Here is a 12919-nt window from a genome sequence, read left to right as displayed (position 1 = left end):
CTTCCTGGTCCTCAGTGTTTGCTGTTTGTAGATGTTTTTGCCGGTTGACCTGAGTTTTCCATGCAGCTCAGTTCCAACTCCTACATGAGATGGAATCGCTCCAGAGGGAAAATGTGGTTGTGTGTGAAGGTGAGGCACACAGCTGAGGTCGTGCAGCCAGGCCGCAGGGAGGCAGCCTGGTTTTAGGTGAGTGCATGTGGGAGTTCAGAGCAGCAAAGTGATCTCATAAAATTCCCTGAGGTTTCGCTGGCCTCATGGCTGCCAGACTGTCTGCACCTCCATCACTTTTCTTCTGTACAAGCAGCTGCCTGCTCCCCAGCCATAATCATACCTTACTGTAACCTTTCAAAGGGGCTTGTGAGAATTTGGCTACGCATTCACAGCTTTGAATACTTTTAAATGTTGCTCTTCCCCAAAGGCATCTCATTCCTAACAGAGCCATGCTTGCAGCCCAGCTGTTCGGATCAGACAAATCACTGCCGGGCTGGGATCAATGTTGCCCCCGGCTTCCCTGCAGCAGCCTGTTGGTGATGGCCTGTTAGTTATGATGCATGGCCACAGTGCGCACAGCCCCGTGTGAAGGCTGCGTTATGGGCAGGGCTGGCTCCCCCTCTACAGGTGACATTTCAGCGAGCTCATTTTCTCCCAGCTGGTGTTTCACCGGGAGCAGACTGCGCTCTTTCTGACGGAACTGACGGTGCATGCGTATGTTTGGTTGCCATTGTAAACTATGAGGTGGCACGTGCATCACCTTCCGGAGTCTTTTGTCCATATCTGAACGCTGCAGCAGGATGTCCAACCCTAACGGAGCCATGCTTGGTTTGCTTTTGGCTGGGTGGCACAGCAGATGATGCACTGCCCTTGGCAGCGGTGTGGTTTGGGAAGAACTGGGGAGCCCCAGTTGGAGTCCCAAGGTGAGGAGCAGTGAGTGCATGAAGGCTGCTGTGGGGCAGCAGGAAATGGAGGGGGCACGTCCCAAAAGCTGAGGCAGCAGTGGGACTCTGAAGTACTGGCAACTGGAGATACATGGCCAAGGGGGATAGTCAGGAGTGGTCCAGAGCCTGGTCTCGCTCCCACTGGGAAGCCCATCATGTGGTTCAAATCGGCAGGCTGGAAGCTTTGATGTGATTAACCATGACCACACTTGATTCTTCCAAAATGACTTTTGTCTCTGTTTAATGGATGTACTGATGGACATCTTTGAGTCTATGACTTTTATGGGTGAGGTCAAGGCTTTTAGATGCAGAAAGAACATCATTAACAGAAGCAATAACAATTTCTGCTGATCTAGTTGAACATCCCTGCTCATTGCAGGGGGTTGGACTAGATGAACTTTGAAGGTCCCTTCCAACCTAAACCATCTTATGATTCTATTCCACATTAGGATGTGCATCACGTTTAGATGCAAGGATTTCATGACCTTGAATGTTTAAAGACTCCGCTACCACAAATCCCAAGTTTAAATTAGAAGACGTGGTGGGAGTTCGACTCCGCTGCCCCCCGGGGGGCTGCCTCACCAGGGGGATCCAATGCTACAATGTTCCCTCAGCCTTGGGAGGTACGTGTTACTCCTTTATCATCATCCTATTGCCAGTACTGGAGGAATTAAAATGAGTTTGCTGGTGTTAAATCACAGCTAAGTCACTACATTTGGTTCCCACAGTAATCCTGTATTAGTGTGTTTTTTTGATACTTTGACATCATTATCACATTTCCAGCAATAGTGTTTCTAAAAACAGCTCTGCACAAACTATTTGTAGTTCTGATGCCATCTAAGATGAATAATGTGGACACCACTGCTGGCAACAGGGCTGCTCCTTGTAAACCTGTCTGCAGTCTTCCTGCCAGCCCTTAGTGACATGCCTCTGGAAGCCTGAGTATGGCTGACGTTGGGGGCGGAGGGGATGCAGACTGAAATGTCTCTTTCTATCGTGATCACTTTTAGCACCATTTGCCTTCAGCTACAGGGCCAAAGCAGAGCTCCTCCCAGCAGCACAGAATCCCAGTGCATTTGTTCTAGCCTCATTTCATGGCTGAACACACAGCCATGAAAACTCTCCCTCTGACAGCAATCACCGTGCAGGCACCAGCGCGACCCAGATGTATGTGTTACAGGCTGCACCTATGGGCGCTGGTGCTTCCCCACCAGGAGGAGGAATGGATCAGCGGGCAAGCAGCACTGGCTTTCACACCCAGTGTTACTTTGTGAAAAACTTGACTTCATTTTTTCTGAAGGTTTCTCCTTACCCAGAACATGCACAGCAGAACCTGTTCAGCTCTGTAGAAGGTTCCTGGACCTTTTCTGACCACCCCTCTTAGTCAGATCAAGAGCCACAAGGGTGACCATGTCCTTGCACAGAGGCAGGGCAGTAGCAGGGTAGTACAGTTTGTGGCTGTAACACAGGATCTTCCCTGCTAACAAAGCCTTCCTACTGGGAACTACAGAATCACAGAATGGTTTGGGCTGGAAGGGACCTTACTGATCATCCAGTTCCAAACCCCTGCCACGGGCAGGGACAACTTTCACTATGTAAAAATACTCAGTGTTGTAATGTTTCCCTGCAACAGCACGCTCCGATTGCACTATAAACAAGGTGCTTTGAAGTACAAACAATTTATTGCAATGGTTCATTATTCACAGTACCGTTCACTTTGTCCCTGGGCGCTACCGAAGTGCAAGCCGCATGAAACAGAAAAGCTGAATGACAGTAACTCAACAGCAAAACATGCCCGTGCTTTATGCTCTTGCTGTCCTGCCTCTGTCCTGGTATTGAATGCAGAGGAGTCTGCTGCTCTTCCTGGTCACTTGGAACAAGCTGGTAAGGTGAAAGTTTGGTCACAAAGAACTGTCAGTTGTTCTGTTCAAGGTGATGCAGGAACAGGAATCTGCTGTCTTTCCAGCTGTACTTCACTCAGAATGCAGGGTTTCTGGCTTAATGCAAGACACCTCTGTACACAGCATTGATGAGTTTCTACTTAAATTTTTTATGTAAGTACTGGTTTATTTCCAATTCTTTTTGTCAGTGATTGTCTTTGGTTTACGCAAGCTTTAAGTCATCTACCTGTTTTGAGGCTAAGCTTCCTGGCCCAACTCCCTTAAAAGAGCCAGTACCTCTAGAGTTACAACTACTGGATACTGAAACTGGACATCTCACCTCCCGGGTTGTATTTAAAGGTCTTAACAGAATACTGCAACTTTTCTTATGTGTCCCCAATTGTATAAAAATGGTGATTCAGACACCACTGAAGCCAACAGTTCCATACACTATTAGGACAAATTATACTGGTTACTTCAGGAATGATATCTAAACAGAAACTTGCCTTGGGCAGGGAGGGGCAGAAGTTACTACAAGTTTCATTGAAGACTTGAGAATTCTAGTACTCCCATGGCTAAACTCACGTCAAGGATCTTTTCAAGCTTTCTAACAAATGTATTAGCTTGAGAAAGTACTTGGAAAGACAGGTTTCAGATGGAAAAGATGGAATTTCTACTGCTGCCAGTGGCCCCCTGGGAGGTGGGCAGTTACCTTAGTGTGCAACAGGGATGTCATTACCTTCCAAAACTTGAGATGTTTTGTATTACAAAGATCTTGTAATTAGGAAATGTTTAAGACTATATTCCTGAAAATGGGTTCTATTAAATGTTACTTGAGTTCTCCAGAAAACATGTGGCAGAGCTGTTGGGTAAGGCTCAGCAGTACCACCTGCTGCCCTCTCTCCTCACTCACCCATGCCTGGTTTACAGTTCAACAGAGTTCCTGCAGCAGCTGCCTCAAATGATTCTAAAATTAGAGCCTCTCAAAAACAGGATGATTGCAGCTCTTGGCAGGTTCTCTCCTGAGTCACACTTGTATTCTATGTTTTCACAGGCTTTTCTGTATCACTGTTGGTAGACAGCCGCCAAAAGCTTTACAGTTGCAGAAGGTAACATTTTCACAACAAAAATGTATTGGTTTTATTTCTTAAGCTACCATACAAAACACTGTGTTTAAAAGCTCTGCAGTGCCTCCCTGCTCACATTCCTCTGGAATTCAGAGGAAGCAGCAGAGCTCACATGCAGTCAACAACGTTGCTGGATCCCTGGCCCACGTCCCGGATCTGGCTGCTGAAACAAGAGCACACAGCCACGCCGGCCCCTGCCCTGCAGTGCGAGACGGAGCCGACGAGTTCCCACCTGAAGAAGATGGCAGAGGAAACAAAAAAAGTAAGCTCCTGTCCTTTCTGAGTATTTCTTCTCTGTGTTGGAATCACAGAATAGTGTGGGCTGGAAGGGACCTTCCAAAGTCATCTGAAATTCTATAATACAACCTAGCTGTTTACTCTGCACAATAATAAACCCCGCTAGTTTATTCTTATTATTTCACTAGTAAATTTAGTGTGAAATCAGACTGAAACAACCAGAACTACGTAGATTCTCACTGTGAATGAAGGGAAGAGGACAAGGGATGGAGAAGGAGGAAGAAGGAGGAGGTGCTTAAGTATTTACAAGAAGAATCTAGTGGCATAAATGTAGCTAGTCATGGATATTACTCAATTACTACCAGGAAACAGCAGCTAGACTCCTGCTGCATGCTATTTCTATTATGTTATGTTTTCATATAGGCTGATTTCATTGTCTTAAGCCAAATAAAGCATTTTAAGTTACCTATTCACTATGGGATCAAATGCCTCCACTGTATTCAGGTACACGTTGCCATTATGACCTCCAACTGCAAAGATTTTACCCATCAGTGTCGCTATGCCAACACCACCCCTCGGAGTTGTAAGCTCTGCCACATACTCCCATTTGTTACTGCGCGGGTCAAACCGCTCCACCGAGCTCAGCGGAGAGTTGTCGTCAAAGCCACCTGCAAAGAATCATCACATTGTCAGTTTTAAGCCACTTCGAGTGCCAGTGATATCCAGGCCTGGCATTATCAGGCTATTTTTGGCATTCAGTGGGCTAGTGTCCAGCTCCAGCTCTTTACATGAATTTCACAAGCTTCTAGAAATTAATCTAATGGCCCTCCCTCCTGTCACTGTGTAAGCATCACCCGGTGTGACAGTGTTCTACTCAATCTGCAAGGAGAAGTGTTTCTATTATTTTCCTCCTTAAATGCATTTAGCACATCATTACAATGGAAGAACTTCTAATTTGGAATAGAAAAAACCTAAGGCAAGTAAAAGGATGGGCCTGATTTACTTTGGCTTAAGCACCCTCTTGTGGTGGTTTCAAATTACAGCACTGCTGAACACCAGGGAAAAACTCCTCAAATTAGACTTCAGTGATGCATTCCCCTTGCCGGGGCAGCTGGCAGAGGAGCATTTTACTCAAAGCTTTCTTTAATCACTTATGATGATACACCAGGCAGAACACTGCAGCTATCACTATGGTGTATCTACCTGGCATCTTCCTCTTAGGAAAGCAGGTAAGTGCAACGTAGGGCAGATCAAGACAGGCCTAGGACAACAAACTGTGGAGTAAGTGTAATCATTTTGTGAAAAAGCTACTGTTTAAGCTCAAAATATAAATAGAGTGCTTTGAAAGTATGTGAACTTAATAATTTTCCTAAAGGAAACTCAAGATTAGTGAATCTCAAGAGCATTTTCTGTATGGACATACTGTCCTGAGCAGTATAGGCACCCTGAAATGTGGGTTAGGAACTGCTTTTTATTTCCTCACTAACATCCTTTCATGTAAGCGTGCCCTTGTTGTGCTCGCTTTCTTTTCCTGCCCAAGAACACAAAGTACAGGTCAGGCCTACCTATCAGTTCCTCTATAAACAACCTTTTCCAAATGCCAGTACTTGGCAGAAAGAGTACTACAGAATACCACTTTTCTACTCACCAACAACGTACAGGCAGCCATGGAGCTCGCTGACACCATTGCCGGCTCTTCGCTGACCCATTTCTTTCACTTCTATCCACTTATCCAAATGGGGATCGTATTTTTCCACACTGGAAAGAGATGCTACACCATCATTGCCACCCACAGCATAAACATGGTTCTGGAAAACAGTTGTATAAAGAAAGATTATGTGTAATGTATATCTATTTCCTCAGCTTTTCATAAGCCTTGTTACAATTATAGGCAAATGTGGTATATCCATACAGCCCCAATTATTTACTTCTATGAATAAATTCCAGCAACAAACTTCATTATCTAATGATGCTCTCTTGCAAATAAAGAAGTGAAAAGCTACATAGTACTGTAGATATGCTATAGAGTATACATAGTATCAAGGGGATTTAAGTGTAGATGTGTTCACTACCTTTAAACATAGTAACCATGACAAACCAGTTTTCTGAGTGAGACATGAGGCATTAGCCTGATGTCAGAATGGTCTGGCTACTTGCCCCCAGTACCTCAAATACTGCTTAAACAGGGCATGTAGTTCAATTTGATATGAGTATTATCCTAAATATCCTCACCTTGTGCACAGTTCCATAGGATTTTGATGACTGGAGGTGCTCAGACCCACCAGCTGCATTTTGGTTTGTGTTCTGCCTTGTAAAAGATTTGAAAAGCTGGTCAGCTCCTTGGTTGGCCACACCGTGGGAGGAAAAAGTCACTTACCACAAGGGCTACGGAGCCGACTCCTCCCCTCGGAGTGTTCATTGGGGCAACCGCGCTCCAGCAATCGGAATCAATGTCGTATCTTTCCACATCACTGAAGCAAGTGTTGTCATCCAAACCTCCTATTGCGTAAATGGGGCCAACTAGAGAGGCAAGCGCGATTCCTCTCCTAAGAAAACCATAGGATCAATACCTCAGTGCAAACCCTTAGAAAAAGGGAATGGGAAAGACACATGAAGTGCAATGTTACCTGATTGGCACCTGCTTCAAACTATGGAGAAAAAGTAATGAAGTTTTAAAAAGTGCAATTTATAATAAACAATGACCAGTCACTGTGGCAGGCACACGTGTGCCAGGCTTGCAGCTTTATCCTCAAAGTCTTTCTATGTTTGCAGCCTCCCATTGAGTTTTCTCTCACCTTCACCTCAGCTTTCCCACGTACCTGTATGTTACTGTGTGACCCATGAACAGGACTGTTGCAGCTAGAATATTTTTAGACTGCAAAAAGACAAAGCTCCGGTTTCAAAAATAATAAAACCCTAAAGGCAGGGAGGTATGGAATACTGTTTTGACTGTGTGTCACTTATAGCCCAAGTCCTCTACTTATATGCTTGGATATATGAGATTGTCTTAGTTACCTGGGTTTCTCCATGCCGGTAGTGAATTTGATATTTTATATCTTTTTTTGTTGTATCTGATGGGGAACCATAACCTGCTGATTTTAACTTTGTTGGTATAGCTGCTGCTATGCTTTGGGATGATTTTGGGGGGGTGATATTGATACGTATTAAAATCCAAACCCGTGCCAGGTATTTGATGACTGACCTCTAGCAAGATTTAATTGCAATTTCTTCCATTCTATTATTTTCCAATAGGTCTGTCTTAAAGTAGTTGTCGGATTTTTTTTCTACTGAATGTACCAGTAGGAGCATACAATCAGTACTACAAAATGAAAAGCATGGTCTATAATGTAAGCAGTAAGTTTGCTGAAAATATGCCCTGGCTGGTGGCAGAAGGGAGGAAGTGAAGCAAGAAGCCCCTTCTAGGAGCTTGGGTCTTTACTTTGATCAGGCCACAGCTTTAGGACTTAGCCATGCTCCGTTATTTCAATCCTACTTTTACGTGATGCTTTTACAAACAACAAATAACAAAATGGAATGTAGAACAAAGGAGGCTGATTTAAATGATGGCAGAAACAAAAAGATCTGTGAGTCCAGTAGCTCCTTAAAAGAATCTTAAATGTCAAAAGGCAAGAAAAATCCTCAGGCTGACTTTCAATGTTTTAGTTCTTCTGGCCTTTTGTGGCAAAAGCATAGGCAGCTATTTGTTTCCTGGGCATGAAGTATTTCACTGTGCATGTTCTGCTGGCACTTGTCTTGCTCATTCTTAAAAAGAGCAAAAAACCCCCACAGAAACAATTAGTCAGTTTTGAGCTCTTTATTACGCATAGCAGAAAAGGCCCTAGGTATCAGAATGTAAGCACAGCTGGACTATGAAGAGCTCAGTGCTCCAAAAGCTAGCCCCTCAAGAAAAAGAAAAAAGAAAAGGAAAATAGAGCAGTAAAAGAAAGCCAAAGCAGAAACACAATCAGGGATTATGCAGTTTTGCACTGAAATATTTACAGTATGTTATGCAGAACTTTGTGCAAATATGTGATAGATGCAAGTGTGATGCAGATTTGTGTTTGCTGTACAGCTAGTAAATCAAGCTGTGTATTAGCATGAAGCCCCAGAATAAGAAAAAAAAAAGGAATCCTAAAAACAGCAAAGGTTGGAAACAAAAACACAGGACAGACAGGATTATTTTCAACATCAGCAAAAAAATCATCTGTCACAGACTAGGGCTCAAATTTTGGATCACAGGACATGTACCTCTTCGTGTTCATTGATGCCTTCATCATCCATTTGTTTGTGAGAGGATCGAATACTTCCATGCTTCCCAAGTGTTCATTTCCATCATGTCCACCTACTGCATAGACTTTACCTGAACACATAAACATCTTTTGAAACAGATATTGCTTGGCAATATTTCACTTTTCATTTATGTAATATCTGCCTGCCTGGAGGCAAAAAGCTCAAAGCTTAACATTTTCAAATGTTTTCAGTATCAGGATTTTAACAAGTATGGACTTCATGTTTTTAAATGCTGTATTCAACCAGAAATCTGCTCTAATGTGGACTGTTATACAAACCTTAAGGTTATGTAGACAAAAAAATATCTCTTGAGTACTGCAGGTCAGATCATTTTTGGACATTTTTATCAGTCTCACCAGATTTTCTAAGGGGTTATGGGGGAGATTGCTGTTCTGCTGCAGCAACCCAGGGGCTACCGTGTACAAGGAAAATTGCATCATAAGCCCAACATAAGAAGGATATAGACCTGTTAGAGTGAATCCAGAGGAAGGCTATGAAGATGGTCAGAGGGCTGGAGCATCTCTCCTATGAAGACAGGTTGAGCTGGGCTTGTTCAGCCTGGAGAAGGCTCAGGGGGAGACCTTAGAGCAGCTTCCAGTATCTAAAGGGGGCCTACAAAAATGCTGGAAAGGGACTATTTACAAGGGCATGTAGTGACTGGACAAGGGAAAATTACTTTAAACTGAAAGAGGGGAGATTTAGATTAGATATTAGGAAAAAATTCTTCACTGTGAGGGTGGTGAGACACTGGCACAGGGTGCCCAGAGAAGCTGTGGCTGTCCCATCCCTGGCAGTGTTCAAGGCCAGGTAGGATGGGGCTTGAACAACCTGGTCTAGTGGAAGGTGTCCCTGCCCATGGCAGGTAGGCTGGAACTGGATGAGCTTTAAGGTTTCCAACCCAAATTCTGCACAATACACCCCGCTAGTTTATTCTTATCATTTCATTACCTTCCAACCCAAACCATTCTGTGATTCTATGATCATGGGTGCTAAGCTGCCCTGGACTTCATGGATCTGGTTTCAGAAGCTGCAGACCTGAAAATAAAGGTAGGTCTCTCCTTGGAAGAGTTATGGTCTTCGTGACTTGACTGTATAGATTTAAGTATGAAGGGAGCTAATATGGGCAGTATCAAATTCTGGGTAACTCTGCTGTGTAAGGCCATTTCTTTGTAAATGGATTTATAAAAATAAATCACATATTAAGGCAAGAGGCTGTATACAGTTCATAGAATCATAGACTAGTTTGAGTTGGAAGGCACCTTTGAAGGCCATCTAGTCCAACCCTCCTGCAATGAGCAGGAACATAGAATCACAGAATAGTTAGGGTTGGAAAGGACCTTAAGATCATCTAGTTCCAACCCCCCTGCCATGGGCAGAGACATCTTCAACTAGATCAGGTTGCTCAAAAAGCCTCATCCAGCCTGACCCTGCTCCAGGGATGGAGCATCTTCTACCTCGCAGGACAACCTGTTCCAGTGTTTCACCACCCTCATTGTAAAAACAAAAAATCCATCTTCCTTCAGTTTATTTAAAAATAGCATCCCTTGTCCTATTGCTACAGGCCCTACTATGAAGCCTACCCCAATCTTTCTTATAAGTCCCCTTTAAGAATCAGCTCTCCAGGCTGAACAACCCCAGCTCTCTCAGTTTACAGTTATGTTTTTTTCAGTAAGGCTGCTCTCAGATTGTTTCAGAATTAAAACCTCTTAATGGGAAGAAGCTTTACTAAATTGAGGAATATTCAAGTTAAACAAGTAGAAGTACTACAAGTAATAAAAGTACCAATTCCACCAAACAAGTGCCTTTTGATCAGGGTTGCTTGAATGGGTTTACTGACCTCCCACAGAGATCACACCCACGTGCCTTCTCCTGCTGTTCATTTCGGGGCCAAAGAACCAGCTGTTCTTACTGATAGAGTAGCATTCAATGCTGCGAAATGGGTCGCCTGATCCACCTCTACCACCAACACAGAACAACACACCTGAAGAAGACAAAACAGGTTTCCAGAAAAATAGCAGGAAGAAGGGGAATAAAGTTGTAGAGCAGAGTGCACTGAAAATTATGCAGTTTGGGAGAAGCTGTATTTCACTCCAAGCGGTATGGTTGCTCTCCATAGCTGGATGCTGGATTTTGGACTTTGCTTGGCATGCTGCCATGCCAATTAACTATCTGTGCTCTGGCAAAAAAAAAATGCACATTTTAAATATGCTTTTTGTGATTTTGCTTAGAGAGATAAACAGATTTTGTTAAACATAACAATTAGGATTTGCAGTCTAATATTCATCACTTACTTTTGATGTAGGCTAGCCCAAGAGTTTAAAAGTTAGCTCAACCTTTTCACACCAAAAGGTAAGTGTCTGTTGTTTTCAGTATAGTTTTGAGCACACTGCCTGGTCATACCACACTTAACAGTTCTGGCTTTAATGCAGATAGAGTTAATTAGGATAAATAATGATTTAAACAAAGAAAATGACTGCTAAAGTTCTGCTAGGAAAATGCAGCACATTACCTAATTACCAGAGAGGTGACCAGTGGCTTTCCCAATTTTGCATTAAGTCATTAACAATCATTTATACCAAGCCAGCTAACCCTGCACAGATGTGCTGCCTTTTCTCCATACCACTTCCTACTGGATAATCAGACACACATTTAATTACCAGCAGTCTGCTTCCTTGGTGTTGTGCGAATGGAGTACTCAAAGTCTGGCACTGCCCTGCTGCTCAGGCGAAGGTGGTAGTTTCTTGCTTCATCCAGCAAATCCCTACATTTTAGATTCTGCTTGACAATCTCTTCCTTTGCCACAACACCCATAAGGAAACAAACGGGCAAGAGAGGCAGCCGTACCTAACAGAAATGAACACAGTTGGAGTAACTGGCTGAACTGAGTCTCACCATTTACAGTGACATGCATAACAGATGGAGCTTCTGAGTCAGCTGGCAGCCCCACGCACTTCACTAAAAAGAGAGGTTTTCTTATTTTCTTCCCAGAGTAAGAGCGGTACGAACAGTTCTTTTTTAGTGACAAATGTTTGCTACAACCATTCGCATTTAAGCAGCAGCGGAGAACTGTCCCGTGGCCCAGGCACCTGCCTGGAGTGATGGAGGCAGTACCTGTGACTCTACCAGGATAGCCCATGTCAGGTTAGTTTGAGGAAGGTATTGATTTCCAGCTCATTGCTATGCCAGCAAAAGAGGCCTTCTGCTAGAATGGTTCATTTTCTGTGGGTGGCAAGTCAAAAAGAAAACATTATCAGCATGAACTAAGTTTCTATCGAGGAGGTATTGCTAGTGTAGTAACACCTTTCTCTGGTGTGGACTTGACTACAGGATTTAAAAACCAAAACCAAACAAAAAACCACCTTGACAGCTAATTTTTTGTTTCTCTGTTTTCTTCCTGTAGTTTCCCAGAAGAGAGCTGGTGACCAGGTGGAGGAATGGAAGGGTCTTTCTGGGTGCCACTACAGGTATTTACTGCCCAGAGCAATCCCCAGTGACAGGGCAGATATGAAATAAGGTCAGCTTCTCCAAGACTGCCTTGAAATGTCCTTTTCCCTTTCTATTTATTTTAGCAAAACTTTCATTTATCTTCACATTATCATGTGAAAGAAACAGTGAGGACTATGAAGTACAATCAGGCACAAAGGTGGGATGTGTGTCAGTAGGAGGAACTGAAGTAAACCACCATCTGACTTCCTAAGGTTTGGAGTCAATGCTGTCAAGCAGCTCCCAATCAGTTCAGAGGCAATGGTGAAGAAGTCCAGTATCTGTGGTGCTTCTCAGAGCAGCAGGATAGTGCTGTTCTATGGCTGGCAAGTGTCCCTGTCTTCAAGTAAGCATGGTCTATACCAGTTCTTTCTTGCCCAGTTGCTTTCAGTTCCACTTCTTCATTTACTTTGGCTCAGCTTATTTTAGGCTGATTAAAAGCACGACAGCCCTGCTAACAGACTTGTGAGGTTAGTTCTCAGATGGTAAGAACTCAAGGCTGACAAATTCAGAGCCTCATTGTAACAACAAAACCTGTAAGGCTGATTATGATGTGGATAATAACTGCCAAGAAACCCTGTTATGTTTTCTCCTAGCAGTAATGTTCAGATCAACTGATTGCTCCATATACTGTGGCAAATAACCCATATTTACAGGAAGGGGCTTACTTTTTCATTGCTTTGTTCTAGACTGTGGTTTTCATGACTAGAATAAAGCTGTAAATCCCTTCTGCTAGCATAACTGGGTAATAAAAATTGGGGTATTTTTAAATCAAAAATTACATTGCCTGTGAATTTAATTCCAGTGTACTAAAGAAGGGTTTATGTGTACAAAAAATCTTATGCTTGTCTAGATGAAACTGAAAGGCTTTGGGAGACCATTAATACACAGCTGTGATCTTTTTACCAGGAAATGTGAAAAATGATGCATGAAGACAATGACAGCAGTATGTCAGTAGACCTCTCAT

General features: G+C 43.4%; 1 protein-coding gene across 8 annotated transcripts in view; it reads right to left on the bottom strand.

Annotated features, from left to right (window-relative positions):
• Nucleotides 1–2598: 2598 nt before the first annotated feature.
• KLHL8 (kelch like family member 8) overlaps nucleotides 2599–12919 on the bottom strand; it is a 21221-nt gene continuing 10900 nt past the window's right edge. For 6 of the 8 annotated variants that reach the window (XM_065688909.1, XM_065688926.1, XM_065688936.1 and 3 more), the window contains 8 exons: nucleotides 11127–11313; nucleotides 10307–10450; nucleotides 8428–8539; nucleotides 6557–6725; nucleotides 6412–6483; nucleotides 5828–5987; nucleotides 4646–4847; nucleotides 2599–4174 (listed from right to left, as the gene is read on the bottom strand). In XM_065688909.1, the coding sequence (XP_065544981.1) occupies nucleotides 4051–4174; nucleotides 4646–4847; nucleotides 5828–5987; nucleotides 6412–6483; nucleotides 6557–6725; nucleotides 8428–8539; nucleotides 10307–10450; nucleotides 11127–11313 (1170 nt within the window). In that variant the 3' untranslated portion in view covers nucleotides 2599–4050. The remainder of the gene's footprint in view (nucleotides 4175–4645; nucleotides 4848–5827; nucleotides 5988–6411; nucleotides 6484–6556; nucleotides 6726–8427; nucleotides 8540–10306; nucleotides 10451–11126; nucleotides 11314–12919) is intronic. The other 2 variants (XM_065688965.1, XM_065688975.1) reach the window with 1 other exon arrangement.

This window comes from Lathamus discolor, chromosome 1, assembly GCF_037157495.1.
Source record: "Lathamus discolor isolate bLatDis1 chromosome 1, bLatDis1.hap1, whole genome shotgun sequence".
NCBI lineage: Eukaryota > Metazoa > Chordata > Aves > Psittaciformes > Psittacidae > Lathamus > Lathamus discolor.
Note: the sequence above shows the minus strand (reverse complement) of the source record. Positions and strands in the feature narration are given on the sequence as shown.